The following is a 22,672-nucleotide window of genomic DNA, read 5'->3' as shown; positions in this document are numbered from 1 at the left end:
ATCATGATAATTCATCTTCCCATTCCAATTCAGTACCAGTTGACATTTTATACTCCGGCGGCTAGAGGGCGCTGTGGACAATTTCTCATCGCTTTGATTGCCGTCGCTGTCCGCCGGTTTTTCACACCGTGTTGTGCAGGCGGTGTTTACATTCCGGGTGGACACCGGTGACGCACACAAGAGTTCCGGATACTGGTTTTGTTCGTATTTATTTCCGTATCGTCATGGCTTCCTCAGCCGGTGACGGGACTCTGAAGCCGCTGCAGAGAGCGATGAAATTAGCCAACAGAGCCATCCAGCTGGACACCGGGCACCGGCCCCGGGTGAGTGGGGGAGGGGCAGTGTATGCGGACACACTGGGGCTGTCAGGGGGAAATAGGGTTATATATATATATAGTGTTTACATCAGGAGCCTGTGAGCCCTGATTTGGGATTTCCATACCACATTGTATTGGTCACTATTATCAAAAATAGGTATCAAGATTGGCTTTATTTAAAAAACAAAAACAAAAAAACAATGGCTGTGGTCCGCACCCGTCATCCACATTTACGCGCTGCCCAGATCGCGGTCGCAGTGATCTCCTGCCGCCACCCTAAGCGTCCAGCATTGGAAAAACACAGGTCAATGGTTAGTAACCTCCGGCACTCCATCTGTTGTGAAACTACAATTCCCAGCATGCTCCATTCATTTCTATGAGAGTTCTGAGAAGAGCAGATCCAGTATGCATGCTGGGAGTTGTAGTTTCACAACAGCTGGAGTGCCGGAGGTAAAGGCGCCCATGCAATTTGCAGACCTGAAAACACGGAGCGGTCATGTGCATGAGCCCGAAGTATGGAATAAGCCAGAAGCTGCAAAAAGTGGCCGCCCTCAGAAGGACCTCAATGTGGAAATGGGGGCAGCTTCCCCCACTGGTAACCCGGGGAACCCATGATCATCAGCTCATCGTCAGGAGAACCGCCTTATAATAGCAGGATGCCCCTTTATGGGTAGATCTTGATTACCGTAGATAGAGTTCCTGTATAAGCTCAGTAGTCATTGGGGCACATTTACTAAGTTCGCCCTTTTTTTAAATTTTTTTAGAGTAATTGCCAAATTCTGTCTTCAATTTGCGCCTCATTTATTATCCCTTTAATAAATCATTTTTTTTCTTTTTTGGTTTAAGTCTGACCTCTAGTGGTCGTTTTCCTGTAAGACAGGTTCAGATTCACCAAACTGGTCTTATGAAAATGTGGCGCGACTCGCCACTCCAGAAAGAGACAGAAAAGTACGTCAACTCCCGAGGTGGTATAGACATTAAACTGCTTTTATGACTAAGGCTACTTTCACACTTGCGGCGCAGTGATCCGGCAATCTGCATGCAAAAGGACAGCATTTGTAGACCAATCCGGATGAGGATCCGTCTCACAAATGCATTGCAAGAACGGATCCGTCTGTCCGTTTGGCATACGGACAAACAAATCCGTTTCTATTTTTACCGGTCTGTGCATGCGCAGACCGGAAGGACGGATCCGGCATTGCGGTATTTTGATTGCCGGATCCGGCATTCAGGCAAGTGTTACGGATCTTTGGCCGGAGATAAAACCGTAGCATGCTGCGGTTTTATCTCCGTCCTGATCAGTCAAAAAGACTGCACTGAAGACATCCTGATGCATCCTGAACAGATTGCTCTCCATTCAGAATGCATGGGATATACCTGATCAGTTCTTTTATGGTATAGAGCCCCTAGGACGGAACTCTATGCCGGAAAAGAATAACGCTAGTGTGAAAGTAGCCTTAATCTGGCGCAAAATAAAGCGCACCTAATTTCAAAACTTCTGAATTAGTCTTAAAACTCAAAATAGTCACAAATGCCTCTAAAACAGAAGCAAAAACAGTTGGTAAAGGAGACTTAAAGGGATATTGTCATCTGAGACAGTGGGGGGCATATCGCTAGGATATGCCCCCATTGTCTTATAGGTGCGGATCCCGCTGCTGGGACCTGCACCTATATCAAGAAAGGAGCAGGCAAAGTGGTGGCTTAAGCACCCCGCTCCAACCACCACCAAGCACTCTCCCAATAAAGCGAATGGGAGCGCACTGCGCATGACCGGCCACCGCTGCCAGTCACTTCTATGGGACCAATGGAAATAGCCGAGCCAGTGCTCGGCTATTTTCTGCGTCCCCATAGAAATGAATGGAGGGCGGCTGCGCATGCGCAGTGCACTCTCCACCATTTTCGGGCTCCGTTTAGGAGATAGGTGTGGGTCCCACCGCTCCTATGCGCACCTATCAGACCATGGGGGCATATCCTAGTGATATGCCCCCTTGTCTCAGATGAGACAACCTTTTTAAAAAATAAGACAGTCGGAAACAGGATTTTTACTCATGAAAACAGGCTCTATAGTAAATGTGCCCCGGTGACTACGCTAGGGGATGAGTGTCCTATCACGGGGGTCCAACCTGTGGTACCGTCAGCAATCACGAGAACTGAGGTCCCCGATTCCACATGTGACCACCACTCCATTCATTTGTATGAGTCCGATGGGGATAGGGTTTGGCTGTAGGTAGGGGATAAGTATTCGTGGGTCATCGCCCACCATATGGAAAAGGTTGCAACGTAAGGCGTTAAGCAGGTTGTCAGTGACGGCTCATCAGAGGCGAGGCGTCGTCACGCCCGCTGCTCATTTCGCAGACTGCTCAGACTTGTATTTCTACCTGAGCTTTTTGGCCGTGCTCCCTGTAGATCGGGCTGGAGCCGCGCATCTGGTATTGCAGCTCAGCGCCATTAAAGTGAAGGGGCCTGGTGTGGTGCTGTTTTTGGAAGAAAGCAGGCATGTTTTTTCCAACCCTGGATCCCCTTATCATTGAAGCGGCTCACGGATCCCCGCGGGTTCACCAGCAGAAGAGCGCAGCGATCCAAAATGGTCACCAGAGAATCCTAAGCTCAGTGCTTGGAAAGACTATTGACATGCTTGCTGACAGTTTCCAACGTCAATCAGCAGAATTCCCACTTCTGTGTTTCAGTGTAAACTTTACGGTGCTTGCTTTTGACAGGACGCCTACGTGGAGTACCTGAAGACCTGTAAATTTCATCTCCCAAACCCTGGCAGAGGAAGCTGAACAGACAGGTAGTGTATCTTATCTGTGCACACAGTGAGGACTAGTCATCCGGCTAGCGCCATCTTGTGGTCGGATTTGAAAATGAAAAAAATGTAATTTTATTGAAGAGTAGCTAAACCTTTGCACAAAACTCAGAAGGCGCAACGAGGCTTCTCAGAGCGGTCTGCACCTTGCACTTGCATAGGCTCTGCTATTGCAGCGTGCGCGGTACGGATCCGTAGTAAGTATACAGGCTCTGTACTCCGCATACTGCAATAGCAGAGCAATGCCGATGAAAGCGGAAGGTGCAGACCGCCCTGAGACGCTCCACTACGCCTTCTGTGCTTTGCATGCGCTTTAGTTAATTAGTTCTCTGTTTCAGCTGCAGTAAATGAAGGCCTGGGCCCAGACTCAGCAGAAGATGCTGAAGCTGGCGGAGCAGTGTCTGGAGAGGGCTCGGACCACCGCTGACAAACTGGGTGAGTTCATTCTGGCCTGCAGCGTATGGGGCAGATTTATCAGCGGTTTTATGCCGTAGAAAAAAGCTGCAAACTATGGCTATAGTTGAGCTATAATTGGCGACTTTTCATACTTCTCTCCACTTTGCAAAAGTGGACAGTGCTGAGCCGGGAGAGCATTCTGAATTAAAATAATGAATGTTTCTATTCATTGACAGCAAGTAGAGATCAGGCAGATGGTGAGCAGTTGTACTATGGGTCCGGCGTGGCTCCTGATCATTATGTTGAATATCTGTTTTAGGTAAACCGGATGTCAACTTACAGTCACCGGAAAATCTTGTTTCTGAAGTCCCCGATCCTCCCCCAGCTCTAAAACCTACAAGTACCTACATCCATTTTTACCCCATCTACCTCCAGGACGTCACGGGCGTCACTTAGCCGTCAGTATGGGCACCGACGAGCTTGTTCAGATGAGGTTCGGAAAGTTGATGCCTTTCCAACACCAGAGGCTTTTCAGATGCTGAGGGCAGCCGAAGTTCAGAGCTCCAGGAAGTGCGTATCCTGACTTGTAATTGTCATCAGCAGAAGACAAGCGGCTCTCTAATAACCAGTGTGCCCTCTGTCTGTAGGGAGCTCACGCCCTTGGAAGAGGCGTCCATACAAAACCAGAAGCTCAGGGCAGCATATGAAGTCCGACTGGCACGACTGGACCCTAGGCAGGCCTCTCAGAAGACCTCACTGGTGAGTGGCCACATATAAGCTGGAGAGGTGTACACCCTGGAAGGAGGAGGGCCCAGAACTGCTGCTGTCCAAATGACAGATATCTAATTATCTATTCTCCCCTGATGCATTTTGTGGAGGTCCATAAATATAAATTGAATCCCTCCCAGTATTCAGTATCCTCTAGGAGACCCTCAAATAAGCAGTCACAGGGGGCTGTGTCCACTGCAGCGTTTGTAGCATCAGGACAACCCTAGTCTATATGCCCCATTAGCGCATATAGGATGTTATAGTAAGGACTCCCCTCTGTGAACCCGAGGGAAGAGACACTAAGTACCAGCAGTAGAGACGAGCGAACCAGAACTTTACAGGTTCGGGTGGTGTAGGGATTCCGTTATGGATTCTGTTATAACGGAATGCAAAACGGAAGCTTTTAAGAGGCGTTCTGTTTTGACCCATCATAATAGAAGTCTATGGCCGAGCATAACGGATCCGTCTGGTTTCCGTTATGCAGGACTTTGTTTTCCGCCCTGCAATAAACCAGACGGATCCGTTATGCTTGGCCATAGACTTCTATTATGAAGGGTCAAAACAGAACGCCTCTTAAAGGCTTCCATGTAGCATTCCGTCTACAAATGCCATTATAACGGAATCCCTACACCACCCAACCACCGAACCTGTGAAGTTCGGGTCTGCTCATCCCTAATCAGCAGCTGCCTTTCCTGTCCATGTTTTCCAAGGAAAGTGTATGGCCGGCTGCAGGGTTCGCTGGAGATCGCAGCTGATTGCAGGGGATTTTAGGAGACCACTTCATTTCTCATGCCTCATGGTAAGTATCTCCTTCAGTATAGTGGCCCCGGACCTGATGAGTGGGACTAGTTCAGTCCCGAAAACACATTGCACAGTAAGGACGCATCAAATCGTACATTGCCTAGTCCAGGGGTCAGCAACCTCCGTTGTGGAACTACAAGTCCCCTGGCCTAGTTCATCTCGCATGCCATTGGTAGTACTTTTACGGATTTCTATACAATGCTGGGTGATGGCCCCTGTGGGCGCTATAATGCCGGCCTTCTGTCTTCTAGACGCTGTCACTGCAGAGACAGATGATGGAGAACCTGGTAATAGCCAAGGCCAGGGAAGAGACTGTATCCTTCACAGGTACCAATATGCTGGGCAGTCTGTTGTCTTGTGCACCTCCATTTATTTCAGTAATTAACGCTTTAAAGTAAAGAGCCTAAGAAATGGAAATGATTCCTTGACCAGCCCCCCCAGCTGCAGAGGAAAGCAGAGGAGCGCCGGCTGCGGCTGCAGGAAGAGTCAAACAGGTATCTGATGAGGGCAGCTTTTCCCTGGGGCGTCCATTGTCCTTTTCCTTCATGTCGCTCTCTTTTATCCGCAGACGCTTCTCCAAAAACAAGCAGATGACCCCGGCGGAAGAAGAGCAGAAGACGCTGTACACTGCCGTGCTGGAATATGAGCAGGACTATGTGAGTAGACAGCATGAGCTGCAGCTCTGTAAATAGTCGGGTCCCTTCCGCTCTCCTTGGCCCTCGCGTTCACTGCCTGTTCATAGCACGTGTGGCCACCATACCGCTGATTGGTGGCTACAGGAAAATAGGACGTTTTATCCCTGAGGCAGCTCTGCTATAGAGGCCAAATGCATATTCCTCCTCTCACTTTTATTCTGACATATTTAACCTTCCTAAATTCTCCACGATTTTAATTTTGTGCATTAGGAATGGCCCAAAGAGTATCTGGAGAGGATTAGGAGCAACCCGAGTGACTCTGACTTAGTTCCCAGCTATGTCTGCCAGATCCTCAGGTAATAAACCTCTGGTTGTATTGCATGGTGTTCTGTAATCGGTAATCACCAATGCCACACATATGGGTGTTGCTGTGCCTGGTACTGCCTTCCAGCTGCATTCACTTGAGTGAGTCCCGATGCAGTCCCAGGCACAGCTATAATACATGTATGTAGGGTGCCCTGCCTGGATGAGCAATGATTGGACTCCCAGTTCGCTGTGGTTCACCTGATTAAAATGCCGTTTTTATTTTCTTGATCCGAGGCTCTGTTCCCGAGTTATGATACTTTTTTTTATTTTTTTATATGCAAATGAGGCCTTTGGTGCAATGAGGCCGTCACCGTTGCTCTCATTGCACCCAAACTCCGCTCTTTACTGTGGCCTGCCCCTCCCTGGCTGCTTTGATTGACAGGGCCAGGCAGTGGTAAAACAGCCACGGAGGGGCTGACCACAGAAAGGAGAGGAGCTCGGGTGCAACGAGAGCAAAGTATCATAATTCGGGAAGGGAGCGGCTGATCCCGCCACCACTGCCGCTCTGACACATACCGGGTCCCTACCGTTCTCTGCTCCCAGCTCAGGGAGGTGGGTCAATGCTGCAGCCAATGCTTGGCTTAGCGGGCATCTCCAGTCATTTCCTATGTGTCTAGCTGGGACCAGGAGGCGAAGGCCAGTAAGGACTGGTAAGCGGTGGGGGATCGGGGAGCTGCGCATTGTGTCATCCCTTTCTTTGTCCATTCTGCCCCTTATCTAAAACTTTTTCAATATTTGATATGCCATACATGTCTGATAGGCAGGGGTCTGACCACTGGTCCCCCACACAAGAGGCCACACAAACAGCGCCACCTGCAACTTGTGACAGGGATTGCGACACTGCCCTATTATAATACCGTCGCTGAGCTGGGTTGAGGGTGATGATAGGAGTGATAGTTTTCTGCTGGCATTGTTGTTCTGCCTAATTGCTATTCTTCCTTCATTCCAGCACCTCAGATCATCCGATTGCCAAACTAGTCCTCCATCTCCAGTGCCAGATCTACAGCCGCCTGTATCCCGTCATCAGTAAAGACACCTCTCGGGAAACCGAAACCTCCAAAATGTTCCGCCATTCTCTTCCACCAGACCCGTCCCCTTTATCAGCCCTCAGCACCTCACAGCTGAAATCCTTCAAAGAGTTTCCACTGCCTCCCCAGACCTCCCCGCTCCTCCATCCCGCACAGCCGCTCTATAGGAGAGGGGCTGGAAAGCTGGGAAAACCCTGGCAGCACCCAACCTGACCGAGGACACAGCAGGACAGACATGGAGAACTCTTTCGAGGATTTGGAAAGTTTACTGTCCCCTACATCCCTGACGCTGCCGGCTGCGCTGCAGAGACTGAACGCGGCACAGCACTTACACGTCGTGGTGAAAGAGATGCACAATGCCAGAGGTAGTGGGCTATAGGGTTAATACATGTAGTTAAACATGGTGACCACTGGAAAACCTCTGCATAGGCAAAACACAAAAGAATATTGTGCCCCCTCCTTGCCACCACTACATATTCTTATGGAGAGGCCCTCGAAGTGAAAACGTTTCAGTGACCAACCACTTTTCACTCTATTGACCACCAATGCTGGCAGATCAGAGAGGCTGGACAACGGCTTCACTGTGGTTGCGCTGTATGGGAATGTTATTTGGGTACCATGTGACGGTATTATTTTGGCACTGAATGGTAAGGAACAGGGATCTGGCATACAATTTTTTTATTTATTTTTTATGAATCAATAGGGAAAAAGCAACAGAAAATTAGACAAAATTTCCACAATCCCATAAATTGCGAGCGATCTTCCATGTTTACACACAAGGGGGCAGCACAGGATGTCGTCTCCATAGACTGAAAGTGATAAAATTAAAGCCGTGCGTTGGAAGTAGCCGGAAAAAGACGCAGGTTATGTGTATATCGGGGGGCTTCGGAGTTACCACCCAAGTCGTGTTGTTATCAGTTACATGATGAGAATGTCTGGAAGGAAGATTATAATAACTTCCTTGTAGAAATCACTTATATGTCCATCATTAGATGAAGGGGCATCTAATCTCGGGGGGCATCTAATCCGCAATCTTTGGCATGATCTGAGTTATTTTCTTCCTATAGACACTGCTTGTGAATCTCATTCCGCCATTGTGCGGTGGGTGACTGGCTCGGCGCCATGTACTGTTACATGATTCTGCGATCTCCTCTTTCCCCAGACCGGCTGCTGTCGTCCGCCATGTTCTCACTGAACCTCCCTTTAAGCCCACAAGTGAAGGAAGCCTGCCGGGAGTGTCTAGAGGACGGCTTCTTCCCCCCGCTGTGGTCTGCGCTGCTCGCTCTGTACAGGTAACAATCCCCCCCCTCCACACTTTTTGATATTTGGAGCCGCCACATTTGCTGACGGTTATTTGCAGGGTCGTCTTGCCAGAGACCTAGCGGCATCACTGATCCTGCTGATTAAAATGATGCCTGTCCTGTGAAACTCGGTTGTGGCTTTCCCGAGGAAAACAAAGCCTTTTATTCATTATGGAAATTAAGGCTTCAGTGCAACAAGGGAGGGGCCTAGCCCTTTAGTGCACCTCAGCTTGCCAGTGCAGGCCACCCCCCTTTCAGTGCATAGAAGCCCTAATTTGCATAAAGCATAAAAGCCGTGGGAATGCTGCGTAATTTTCCTCAGCTGGATCAATCCTACCAGGTGGTATGTTTGATTTCATAGGGTTGATGCTGCTGGCAGGTGCTTTCTAAAGGAGTGGCCCACTCTTGGTAATGCCTTCTTGTTAAAGGTGTACCCCCCCCCCCCCCCCCCCTAAAAAAAAGCTTAGCATTTCCTGGTGATCAGATGGAGGGGAAGAACCTGGCAGTAAGGGTTCACTATCGCTCCAGCGCCACCACTGGGAAAATGGAGCATTACATGGGACCGTTGGTGCCGTTGCAAGTGGGCAGGCCACATCACGCACAGTGGTGCATTGGGAGACGGGATACATTTTTTTTAGGGTTTTAAAGATACAGCAATAACAAGTGTGTATGTGTATATATATATATATATATATATATATATATATATATATATATATATATATTTTTTTTTTTTTTTTTTTAGTCTTTGTCACCATAAAGCAAAAAAATAAAAGTTATTATATTTTTACTTTAGTTTTATTTATTTTTTATAAACTTTTTTTTTATTTATTTTTTTAATAAAGTTTTAGTTTTTCAGACAGACAGGCTAATACACACTGTCACATCACGGGGGGCACGGATGGGGTGTCAGAGGAAGTCTCCTCCCTTTGTAAACCGCTTAGTTGCTGCGGTCACTATTGGCTTCTAAGGGGATCAAAGGTTGCTCCTGCAGGAGTTCCGTAAGACAAGGCCCTCTAAACTAAAGCCCCTTAGTGGCTGTTGGACAGGAGCATATTGGTGGGCACTGAGGAGTTAATGCCGGTCCCGAATGACGCTTTTGGGTCTGTTACCTCAGAATTCCTTAACACACAGTTTTCTAAACCAGCCGATGACTTTAATAAGAGATAATATATGGATGTGGTTACGGCCCCGTACACATGACACATGGATGCGGTCCGTGTTGCATCTGCATTTTTTGCGGACCCGTTGAGTTCATGTTCTATAGCAGGGATGCCGAACCTGCGGCCCTCCAGCTGTTGCAAAACTACAACTCCCAGTATGCCTGGACAGCCTACAGCTATTAGGGCATGCTGGGAGTTGTAGTTTTGCAACAGCTGGAGGGCCGCAGGTTGGGCATCCCTGTTCTATAGGACTCATTCTATCTTTTTGCAGAAAGCACACGGATCATCCATTTGCTTTCTTTATCCGTATTTCAAATAATAGGTTCACAAATAAAATGCTGGGCGGCACACGTCCAGCACACGGATGCCCGCTTTGTGAATTTTGCAGGTTCGCGAGGCGCGTACCACAACACAGATACGGTCGTGAGCATGGGGCCTGCCTATGACGTGTTTTCTCGTCCCTCAGACAGGTGTTGCTTGCCCGGGAGGAATCTCTGCTCCAGGTCATGGATTTGTACAGCACCGCTTCACCATCTGTGCTGGGGGTCTCCAAAAAGCTGTACCCTGAAGATGTAAAACAACCGTACAGAGCTGCGGTGGAAGAACTAGAACAGCTGCCGCATCAGCGCACTCCGCAACGAAAACTGGAGTGTATCGGTAGGAAACGCGCGTAACCCTTTCATGACATGTCACCGGGAATTAGTGACTTCGCTATAGCAAGAGGTCAGCCCACAATATGGCAAAATGCATCATGTGCAGGCCACGTTATTTATAGTGTTCCCAGGACTTGGTTATTTAAAGGGGTTATGGTGACAACTCTTGGCCCTGTTAGGGCCATATGAACCTCATATAGGGAGATTATCCACTCAGGACTGCCCCTCTAAGAGCCAGAACGGAGAGCCACTCTATACGAGCAGCTCCTGTACTGGCGGGCCACCATCGTTCAGAATACGCGCTATGTAATGCTACACTGCCCCTGCAGCAGGCGGTGGCAGGAGGTGCTGGTGGCGGGACCAGGGCGTTTAGCTGATCAACCTGGCGGCCAGAGTTGTCTTGACGAGATGACCCCGTATAACAGCAGGGTATTGTTCTATACCGTGCTAATTGGAGAAATGTAACGTTTTCCTTTACGAATTATATACAGCTGTTTTTTGCTGGATCCGTCATGGATCAGCAAAAACACTTCTGTTCTGATAAGGGTACTTTCACACTAGCGTTTTTATTTTCCGGCACTGAGTTCCGTCACAGGGGCTCTATACCGGAAAAGGACTGATCAGGATTATCCCCATGCATTCTGAATGGAGAGAAATCCGTTCAGGATGCATCAGGATGTCTTCAGGATGGAGATAACACTGCAGCATGCTACGGTTTTATTTACATTGAAATGTATGTGCCGGATCAAAAATACCGCAATGCCGGATCCATCCTTCCGGTCTGCGCATGCACACACCTTTAAAAAAGTGAAAAAAAATAGAAACTGATCCGTTTGTCCGTATGACAAATGGACAGACGGATCCGTTCTTGCAATGCATTTGTGAGACAGATCCGGATCCGTCTACAAATGCTGTCCGTTTGCACGCAGATTGCTGGATCACTCTGCCGCAAGTGTGAAAGTAGCCTAATACAACTGGCTGCATCCGTTATGAACAAGATCCAGTTGTATTATCTTTAACATAGCCAAGACGGATCCGTCATGAACTCCATTGAAAGTCAATGGGGGACGGATCCGTTTTCTTTTTTGTCAGAGAAAACAGATCCGTCCCCATTGACTTACATTGTGTGTCAGGACGGATCCGTCTTGCTCCGCACCACATCGCAGACAGAAAAACACTGCTCGCAGCATTATACTGTCCGCGATGGGGAAGCAACCAAAAGGAACGGAATGCATTCTGGCGCGTTCTGTTTCGTTCAGTTCAGTTTTGTCCCCATTGACAATGAATAGGGACAAAACTGAAGCGTTTTCCCCCGCTATTGAGATCCTATGACGGATCTCAATAGCGGAAAGGGAAGGCGCAAGTGTAAAAGTAGCCTTACATGTGCACTTGGCAGCCGAAGGCATCTGTTGGTCCCATGTTCATATGTGACGCATTGCTGAGAAAAATTATGGTTTATTATATGCAAATGAGCCTCTAGGAGCAACGGGGGCGTTGTCATTACACCTAGAGCCTCTGCTCTCTCTGCAACTGCTGCGTCTTCTGTACTTTAATTGACAGGACCGGGCAGTGTAAACGTCATCACGCCTGGCCCTGACTTCTCCTAAAGTCTCTCACTGTGCCATATGCTTCAGTATCCGGTGTAAGTGCAGCGCAGGAAAGAGGCTCTGCAGCAGTTGCAGAGAGAGCAGAGCCTCTAGGTGTAACGACAACGCCCCCGTTGCTCCTAGAGGCTCATTTGCATATAATAAAACATTATCTTTCTCAGCAGTGCTGCCAAATATGAACATGGGACCAACACAGATGCCTTCAGCTGCCAAGTGCACATGTAACAGGTCAGCCAGTGTCATAGGTACAAAACTGCTGACAGATGCCCATGAAAACATAAAGGGAGTCATTTATTATTAGACATATGCCAGTTTTCTAAAAAAAAAAAAAAAAAAACTGGGAAGGGGATTGGGTTGGCAGGCCCGTCTCATTTATCATTTTCAACGCCTGTTTTAGGCATAGAAAATGTTCTAAATCTACGCCAGCAAGGAAGCTGACATAGCGTTAGACTGGCGGTGGATGCTCCGACGTTCTGTAGAGGTCGGCGCAGAGGTTATTCAGACCTGGCGTCTAACACACCGATCTTAATAAATGACCCCCAAAGTTTCATGTGCTGTGAACTCCAGCAGTGCATAGACTGATATCCCCGTGCACCGCTCTGGATCCCCATTCACTATAATGGGATTCGGCATATATGCCGGATACAGTGACCAGAACAGAGCCGGAGTCCACGACGCAGATGTGAACCCGGCGTTAGGAAGCTACAGAACCTGTCATTATACAACGAGCAGGCTCCAGCCCCTTTATCTGTGGACGACAACGCATCCCGTATTCTGACGAGATCTTATATAGCCACTGCAATGGTGCTCCGATAACTCCATAAACAGCGGAGGGCCCCTAAGCATGAACAGTATATGGGCCCCTGGCCCACAAACACCTGACCATAGGGCATCCCTTTATGTCTAGCAATGCACCATAAAACTTATTAGGTTAGTGCCTTACATGCAATCTAATAGACACCATGACTGTTTTTAGGGTGACCCTCTTACCCACTGGGCCGCCTCCTCCGGGTTATTACATGCGTTCTACTAATTGATGTGGTTTTGTATTTAACAGTGAGGACCCTACGTGTCATCTGTGAGTGCGCAGAAGAATATTTCTCCACCCCGGGGACTGCCGCCATGTAAGTGTCTTATATTTTGGGTAAAAAGGAGCAAGGGTTGAGTGGAGGGCACCGTACAGAGCGCGGTCTGAGATAAAGGGGCCGTGGGGTTGTCTGATATTTTCCCTGTCTCTCTCCATCTGTATATGTGTCTCGCTCTCGTCTCTTCGCTCCCTCTCTCCTCGTGTGCACAGGTTGCTGAGTACATGATGTTTATTGGGTACAGATAGGAGGCCCCTTAGGGATCTTTACTGATGGATGAGATGTGACAGTCGCAGGCAGAACATGGCCTGTCCTGCAGAGCACAGGAGGCCGCGTCACTCTGCAGAGCAGCAGCTCCCAAGCACAGCGCCTGTCTGCTCCACTTAGCATAGAGAGACAGAAGATGGAGGGGGCAGAGCGACGGAGAGGGCCAGACAGCAACATAGTGCGGGGAAAGGAGCGTGGAAATCAAGAGACGGATCACACGGGTCACAGAACCTAAGACTGGTATATTGGGAGTCAGCAATGTAATCTATGCGAGATGCAGTCAGGGGCAGCGGCGTAGCAGGGGTTAATATATAATTCATGGTGGATCTTGCAGACTCGATGTTAAATGAATACAAAGATCTAAACATCAATTTCCATCTATCATTGGTTGGAAGCAAACACGGGGGTCATTGATCCCCACAGAGGGAGGTAATGATGCGCAGACCAGATTACGTGAGTTTGAGATGATGGTTTTTCCATACCGCTATATAGTGGAGGACAGGGGCGTATGTACATAGAGGTGTGCCCTGTGGCTGCTGTGGGGCCTCTGAAATGAGGTTGGCTTCTGAAGGGGTAAACGTGAAGACCCCAGATGTAGGATATATCCTATGGGGGGGTCAGGCAGACATCTCCGTAATAGGGGTCTTAAAGGGTTTGAACCAAGATCAAAAATGATCCTCTGAGCATCTGATTGGTGGGAGTCCAACCACTGGGACCTCCAAATTGATGGCTGATGGAACGACTGTCTAGCATGGATGCCGCGGTTCCATTCATTCTATATGGGACTGCCAGAGGTAGCTGGGCGCCGTGCAAAATTATTTCTGACATGCATATATACGTCCTTCTCTCTATATACCTGTATATAGATAGCTTATTTTGGAAAATGAAAGGGGTTGCCCGGGCTTTTACTATTGATCACCTATGCTTAGGATAGGTCATCAATATCAGATCGGCGGGGGTTGGATACCAGGCACCCCTGCCAATCGGCCGTTTGAGGATATGGCGCGTGCACGGTGCTCTGCCGCGGTATGTCTATGGGACAGCAGCGGTGTACAGGAAGGGAGACGACACGTAGGCACTGTGCGGGCCTCTTCTCATACAGCTGATCGCTTGGGGTGGGGGTGTCGGGTGTCGGACCCCACTGATCTGATATTGATGACCTACCCGGAGGATAGGTAAACAATAGAAAAAGCCCGGAGAACCCCTTTAAAGGTGGAATCTGATTGGTTGCGATGGGCCACTAAGCCAGTTTTCCTTTACACCAGTTTTGATAAATTTCCCCTTTTGTCTTTCAATGGCTCAGTGAATAGAAACACTAGTCCTGATTATAAGTGACCGCCACTGAAGCTGTCAATTATAACGCATAAACAATCATGTTTCTATTCACTGTCAGCAAACAGACCCAGAGAAGAGCTGAAATCAAAGTATATTCAAAAGCTATAGATGTCTCCATCTACCTAGTGTAATTACACGAGACAGGACAACCCTTTAAGATGGCCACACTGAGACTATAAAACAAGCAGGCGGACTACGTAGTGCTGAGCAGACCATGAAGGGTTAAGCCCGGGCGGCAGTCTGCCTCGCCGAGGGCATATTTTGGATGCAACTGTCAGGATATAATGAGTCTGCAGCACCCAAACTTCCAGACGCATCAGCATCGTGAGCAGCCCCTCTGTGACCCTAGACAGCGGGGGGGAGCTGTGGGGTGGTGACCCCCGACACACAGGACACCCTGAATGTTTCGTGTGACAAGATGCAGAAGGACCAAATCCCAGACGTTGCCGCTCTTCATCTCAGATGTAAGACAGCCCCATAATCCTGTGCCCTCCCCGGGGTGGCAGCCATTATTCTGCTGCGAGCGGGCTCAGCTAGGCAGAAATGTCACGACCCCAAACTCGGACACAAAAGAAGTCTCCCGTTCCCTGCTGATCGCCAGGACCATTGTTATGACAGGAACAAAACATTCCCAGAGCCGTAATCCCTTCCCGGGGCCACTCCTGCCGCTGCACCTTCCTGCGGATTGTTAGGGCCCAGCAGAATCCGATAATTAATCAATAAGACGTCAGCGGCACTAATATTAACGCTATTCCTTCTGACCCCAATCCACGTGCAAGGGCCGCGTGTTCTCAATAGGGAGAGGGGCGGCCGATGGGATTCTTCAAATTCAACCGCCAAACTGTTCTCTCCTGATATCTGCCCAGCGGTTGGCTGATCCTGCCCCTGTTTTCAGGTCTGGCCGACGTTAATGTCTACAGTCGGCTTCAGCTTAATTTTACCTCAATTTGCAGAGTTAAAGGGCATGCCCCACAAAAATATTATACTTTTTTTTTAACCCAGCGCCTGGATCTGAATACTTTTGTAATTGCACCTAGTTAAAAATTTAGCATAGCCGCTGATTTATTCGTTAAAATGTATCTGTATAGCGCCACCTGCTATCTTCCTTATTATTCTGTCCACCTCATTTGAGGTGGTCGCACATGCTCAGTTCCATCCTTCAACAGCCATCAGCCAAAACTACTGTTAGAAGCCGTGACAGTTACAGGGAGTGTAGGAAAGGACAAGCCCCTGAAGAGAACTGAAGCGGAAAGAACCCCCCCCCCCCCCATAAACTGTGATGGGGAGAGAGCTGCAGCAGAAAGGACATGTCCCCTGAGGCTATGTTCACACCTGTGTTGGAGGCTTCGTTAGAAAGGAAAGTCCTGCATGCAAAAATTTCTCATGAACGGATCCCAATAGAGTCAATGCAATCTGCTGGTTTACGTTTGTGTCAGTTATGTGCCGAATCCAGCACTTCCATTATTTCTGTTCTTCTCCTGTAACGGAGCAGAAGAATGGAAAATGATAGCGCTCAAGTGAACATTGCCCCATCTGTGATAGGTAGAAAGTAAATGACACGCCCCCTGAGCTGTTATAGGAAGAAAGCTGCAGCAGAAAGGACTCGTCCCCCTGAGTTGTGATAGGAAGAAAGCTGCAGCAGAAAGGACACGCCCCCTGAGCTGTGATAGGAAGAAAGCTGCAGCAGAAAGGAAACGTCCTCGAGCTGCCAGCTTGATATAAATCTAGCAGAGCAATGAATGTGGAGATCTCTGGACCCATGTGAGGTGCAGGGCTGGTTCTAGCTTTTGTTAGAAAGAGATTTTCGGTATAACCCCTTTAATAAATCATATTGTTCCCTGATGACAGCCATTTCATTTGGACAATAGTAGTCTTCAATGGGATCACTGATGTTGATCACTGACTTGTTTTTCTTAGTTTTTAGAAGTCTAATCTAGACCAATTGGCGTATCTTCACCGATCTGTAGGGGGCGCTGCATCATCCAGAAGAATGGACCCGTATAGACAGACGCAGGGTTTGAGCATTTCCCAGCGTAGACCTCGCTGCAGTGTCTTTATGGGGGATGATGCTTCTGTATAGGAAAGTACAGTCTGTATCGTCTCGTATACCACCCCATCTAAAGCCACACTCTTGGCATCCTTCGGGTATACGGGGCTGTACGGATACGTTTGGCGTCTACGTTTTGTGAATGGAGCCTTACGCTGAACCTCAGCTGTTCACTACGTCTCCCCTCTGACTTTTTCCAGTGGCGCCGACGACCTCCTGCCCATCCTGGCATTTGTAGTGCTGAAAAGCCGCATGTCTCACTTGCTGTCGGAGTGCGCGGCGCTGGAGGAGTTCATACAGGAGGGGTGAGTGCTCGCCACGGCCATGACCGTTTCTGTAAGTATTAGCATTAATAATAGCAGGGAGCGCCCTGTCCCTGTAATGTCCGCCGGTGACGTGTCTGCTGCTGTGACAGCTTTATTGTCCGCCGCTTGTTTCCTTGAGCTAGTTCTGCAGACGAACGTCTCTGCCGATTCCTCTCGCCCACTTTACCGCGCCCATTACATTTCCCCAACCCGCCTCGGTGTCTAGCCTCCATTTTTCTGCTTGTCTTCCTCACAGCCTATTTTTACACTTCGTTACAGCCTCCTCCTCGCCCCCCCCCCCCCCCCCTTCCGTCTATACACCGTGTATAGCTGTACCCTGCATTTTAACCCCTCAAGGACGCAGCCTGTTTTGGCACAGCAATTTTTTTATTTTTAAAATACTTTTTGATGTTTCTGTCGCCATATGAGGGTTTATTATTCCTTGGGAAAATGTTTGTTTTTTTAATCGCTGGCAACGCTTTTATATTGTTTTGGACGGTGGAATTGAAAAACTAATTCCGTAGTTTTGTTTTTTATTTTTGGTTTTATGCCACTTTTGCACAATAAAAATACATTTTTTGATTTGTTTTGTTTTGATTTGATTTGTTTTTTGTGTCACCGTATTCTGAGATCGATCACTTTTATTTTTACGTCTATGGAGGTGTGGGAGGGCTTGTTTTTGCAGTATGAGTTGATTATTCTCATTGGGTTACATACAACTTTTCCATCACATTTTATTATTATTATTATTATTTTTTTTTTTTTTTGGGTTGGCTCAATTAACAAAAATGGCAATTCTGCGATTTTTATTTTTTTTTAATTTTTTTTTGTGGATTAAATAACATGACCGTTTTATAGTTTGAGTCATTATGAACATGGCAAATACTAATTATGTGTTGTGTTTCTCCCCCCCCCCCCCCATAATAAATCAGTGTATAAGGGGGAAAACGCTTTTTTTTCTTTTTTTCTTTTTTAAATACCACATTTAAATTTTTTGCACTTTAGTGCATCTAGGATCTACCTGTCAGTTTCAGGGTACGTCCGCACAGGATGGATACGCTGCAGAACATACTTAAGGAAATCTTATCCACATGTTGTGACAGAAATCTACAGCATAAATTGACCCGTTGGTGCAGATTAGATTTTAAATCTGCGACAGATCCGCATGTAATATGTAAATTCAGTGCAAATTTTGCTGCAGAAATGCAGCCAAATCCGCAGTGGAAACTGCACCCAGTGTGGATTCCCCCCACACCAGCAGGCAGCCTGTTACACCTTGCCTCGGGCAGGGCCTAATAGGCTTCTATAGATGGCAAACCAAGAGTCCAATCTAGGCCTCTGGCTGCTATGACAACTCCTTGCACCCTTAAATGGCATTCCAGTAGGGGTGGAAGATGGGCTGAGGGAACTTCTCCCCTCTGTCTAACCTACTAGGTGCCACAGTCGCTATTGACTGTGGCATCTAAGTGGTTGAACTGCTATGCCAGCGCTATTTAAATATCAGACAATATGGGGGTAAAGCGTAATAACCTCGCATCTAGTGACGACACCAATGCTTCTTGTTTGTTTCTCAGATATCTGATTGGAGAGGAGGGTTACTGCCTGACCTCCCTGCAGAGTGCCCTGGCCTATCTGGAGACGCTCCCTGTGCCCCCATCACCCCCGCCTGTCTGACCAGGGACCACATGGAGAAACCACCTACGTTACAAGCTGCATCTGTCCTGTGGATGGATCTCACATTATTATGCACCTTACCTGTGTACATGAAGTCAACCACTGGTCATCCTCCCATGAATGTGAAACATATACATCTCTGGGGACATCTTTACAGACTTTCCTAATACAGATGTCTCAGAAACCAATATGGCCGCTTTTGCAGCTCCGGCATGGGTTGTCGCCTAACCTTCTTGTGCTCCTGATGGATGCGTCCCCCTGCCCTTTCAGCGCTGTAATGGCGGGCATGCTGACAGAGCTGTAATCCTGCTCATACAGCTGTTTGTTCGTTTTTCTATGTTACTGGAAAAGCGGGTGTCAGCCAGTATGGCCGCAGTACAGCTACTTGTCACCCCAGCTTTCCCAATCCTCTTCCCGATGCAGCAATATGGGGGGTAGGGGATCCGTCAGGAGTTTGGTTCAGCCATGCAGGAGCTGGGTTGGGAGCCATATTGGAAGGCATAGAACTAAGAAAAAGATGAACGGAGTGTCTAACGACCTACTGGAAATGGGCAAATCAAGGACCTGCATTTCCTGGGGATTTGCTGATTTTTGGGAGGGAATGATCTTTACTGGTGAAGATACATTGAAGGTGCCACTGACTGGGCTCGGAGCACGATCTATGGGGCTGTTCTGATGAGTAATTATAATATTGCACTAAATTATTTATATCTAAGATTTTATCATTCAAACTACAGATCTCGCCTTGCTGGGACTTTTTTGGCAGGTGTTCAACCTGCGGCTGCTGTAAAACTACAACTCCCATCCTGCCAGCTAACTGCTGGAGCTCCACAAGTTGCAGAACAATGCTCTAGAACAGGGATCAGCAACCATCGGCACTCCAGCTGTTCTGAAACTACAACTCCCAGAATCCTCTTTTCACTTCTAATGGGAGTTGCAAGAACAGCCGAGTACGTGTGCATGCTGGGAGTTGTAGCTTCACAGCAGCTGGAGTGCCAAAGGTTGCTGATCCCTGCGTTAGAACAAGGATCTCCAACCTGTGGTTCTCCAGCCGTTGCAAAACCGCAATTCCCGCCATCCCCCAATAGCCACAGGCTGTGAGGGCATGATGAGAGCTGGAGTTTTGCAACAGCTGAATCACCACAGGTTGCAGAACAATGCTGTAGAATAGGGATTCCCAACCTACGGCCCTCCAGCTGTCGTGAAACTACAACTCCCACCATGTTCTGCTGTGGGCTGATAGCTATAGGCTCTCCGGGCATGCTGGGAGTTGTAGTTTTGCAACAGCTGGAGGGCTGCAAGTTGGGCATACCTATTCTAGAATAAGGATCTCCAACCTGTGGCTCTCCAGTTGTTGCAATAATGCAACTCCCACCATGTCCCAATAGCCACAGGCTGTGAGAGCATGATGAGAGTTGGGGTTTTGCAACAGCGGAAGCCTTACAGGTTGCAGAACAATGCTCTAGAATAAGGGCCCCCAACCTGTGGCTTTCCAGTTGTTGCAATAATGCAACTCCAACCTTGTTCTCAGGGCATGTTGGGAGTTGTAGTTTTGCAACAGCTGGAAATTCCCAGGATGGAGATTGCTGACTTGTGTTCTCCTTATACTTTTGTGGTTGAAATAAAGTTATTTTTAGTACATTTTTTCCTGACATAAAGGCGATTTTACTGAAGGTTTCTATTACAAAAGAAATCATTGGGACGGTGCCATCGATTTCTTCCTGGCAAGACATTTTGAGACTGAGCCAAGTATCTTTTGAATGGAAGATTACGGCTGTCTGAGGGGTCTTTTTATAGAGTTACCCCCTCCGAGGGCTGTTCTCGTCTTTCTTACTTCTTAACAAATCTATTCTAAACTATTTGAACACGTTTTCATGCATTGTACGGTCATGAGCTCTTAGAAGAGCGGCCAGATCATACAATGCTTTAGGTTGTGTTCCGGGGGGGGGGGGGGTCCTCTCCTGACAGGTCTGTGTTAGTAGCTACTTACATCCCCATGTAATGACCATTCTGCCTCATCTATTCTGATGACTCTATGTTCTGCCGTTCCGTTATTATTCCTACTAGAAGTTTATGAATGAATTGCTAGCAGTCTGCAGTGAAGGTCCAGCTGGGTGTTACCAGTCTGACACTGACAGCACTGATTGGATAGTGTCAGACTATGCAGGGACACCCCCCCCCCCCCCCCAACTGGTAACACCCAGCTGGACCTTTATGACAGACTGCTAGCAATTCATTCATAAACTTCTAGAAGGAATAATTGTGGAAAGGCACAACCTAGAGCCATAAGAATAGATGCTCCAGAATTGTTATTACATGGGGGCGTGCAAGCAGTTACTAAGACCGACATGTCAGGTGAGGGGACGGGCAAAGTTGTATCGTAGCTGTGATTTGCTTGCAATTCTCCATCACCATATACTATTGCCTACCATGCACACAGACATATCACTGCTCTGTGTATCCATCCATACGGGATCAGTAAGGCGTATGGAGGGTTTTTTTTTTCCTCAAGAACTCAGTGAGAATATTATTGTGACGTGTTCCATTGCATGCCTTATTCCGGACGTATATGGTGCGAAACCTCCAGCGGCTGCACAGGCTCCGTGCACGTGGCACTGCTGTGTGCATCAAATGCTAAATGTTTTAAGGGGCATCCTGTAACCCCCCTGGGGTATTCCCACCTTCTAATGTGATGGCATATAGTTAGGTTATGCCATTGCTTGATGACCCCCACTCAGCACTGCGGCGCTCCTGATCACCAATCCGTGCAGAGAGCTGCAGCCGGCCCTATTCACAGAGGGGTTCTGCAGCCCCTTCATTCTCAGGATTGGTGGGGGTCCCAGAGGTCAGACCGGTACCGTTCCTCAGCTGATGGCATATCCAAGCGATATGGGAATAACCCTTTAAATACCTGAGGCGTATGAGCATCCTCTGCCTGGTAGAGGCGTAGGCAGCGCACTTACTTTTTTAACTGTTCAGTGTCACATCAAGGAGGGAGATGAGCTGAGGTCTCTGAAGATGGAAAAGCTTAGGGCCCATGCACACAAACGTATTTTTCTTTCTGTAAATTTTTTTCTTTTTTACAGGTGCGTATGCGGAACCACTTCAATGGGGCTTAAATTAAACGGAAATTACCCCATGTGCATTTCGTGTCCGTTCCACGAAAAAAAATGGAAAGTCCTATTCTTGTCCATTTTGCGGACAAGGACAACGGATGCAGCAGTTTTTTTTTTTTTGGCAGATCAGTGTTTTGCGGACTGCTAAATACATACGGTCGTGTGCATGAGCCCTTAGGACAGGACAACACAGGACGGCACGTGTTCACTGAGGGTTTTAAACTGCGGCCTCGTGATTTTGCCAGGAAACAGCTGTTTGACCTGCAAGACCATGGGGCTATTACAGCTGTTTCCTGACAAAATCACGTGATCAATTCATCCATTAAAAAACAGCGGCGGGCGTGTGGCGCTTCATGTTTTGGCTGCCCTGTAAGGCCACACCCTCAGTACCAGGTGCACAACATTTGGGGGACATCTGCAGATACCGGCCTTGTACATCCCATTATCAGAATGCCTATTCTTTCCGGCAAAACGGAGAAGAATAAGACCGCGCACAGGTGATAATGCTAAGCCGGTTGGTCTATTAATGGATACCCAAGTAAGGCCTCATTCGCACGACTATATATTCGGTCCATTTTTGGCGGCCCTATAGAAATGTGCGAGTCCGTGTGGATCATATAAGGACCAAAAATACAGTCATGCGAATGAGGCCTTACTTCGGTATCCATTGGCTTGCCTCTCTAAAAAAAAAAAACATCAGTTGGGCTGCAGGGGCATTCCTTGTGGAATTGACTAGCATTATGGAAGGAACAGACAATCGTGGAACCTACGTCACATTAGAACTGGGAAGGGAGGCAAAAGAGAGCTTTGTCCAGTTGAGACCATGTGTGGTCTTGCAGGTAGATATCTCACTATGGATGTGTAAAGGTAGAGGTGGCCTGCCCATGGACGCTGGGACAGATACTAACCGCTGCTTCTAGAAGAACGGGTTCGAGGCTAGCTCTTCCGCTCCAGCTTTTATATTTGTGATCTTAATTTGCTACGCATTTCAGTGATTCACCA

The 22,672-nt window shown here is 48.0% G+C and overlaps 1 protein-coding gene across 1 annotated transcript; it reads left to right on the top strand.

The window, feature by feature from the left end:
• Positions 1-176: 176 nt before the first annotated feature.
• On the top strand, positions 177-20,194 carry VPS9D1 (VPS9 domain containing 1). Its single transcript, XM_044270338.1, is given in 17 exon segments — positions 177-323; positions 3,035-3,055; positions 3,057-3,143; positions 3,495-3,581; positions 3,887-4,089; positions 4,167-4,278; positions 5,340-5,402; positions 5,530-5,582; positions 5,657-5,744; positions 5,994-6,079; positions 7,039-7,219; positions 7,221-7,482; positions 8,280-8,409; positions 10,048-10,238; positions 12,899-12,965; positions 16,776-16,880; positions 18,455-20,194. Coding segments are annotated over 17 exon segments (1,935 nt in total). The 5' UTR covers positions 177-224; the 3' UTR covers positions 18,555-20,194.
• The last annotated feature ends 2,478 nt before the right edge of the window (positions 20,195-22,672 follow it).

This window comes from Bufo gargarizans, chromosome 10 (genome assembly GCF_014858855.1).
Source record: "Bufo gargarizans isolate SCDJY-AF-19 chromosome 10, ASM1485885v1, whole genome shotgun sequence".
NCBI classification, from domain to species: domain Eukaryota; kingdom Metazoa; phylum Chordata; class Amphibia; order Anura; family Bufonidae; genus Bufo; species Bufo gargarizans.
The sequence above is the reverse complement of the archived record's forward strand: the minus strand, read 5'-3'. Positions and strand labels throughout refer to the sequence as shown.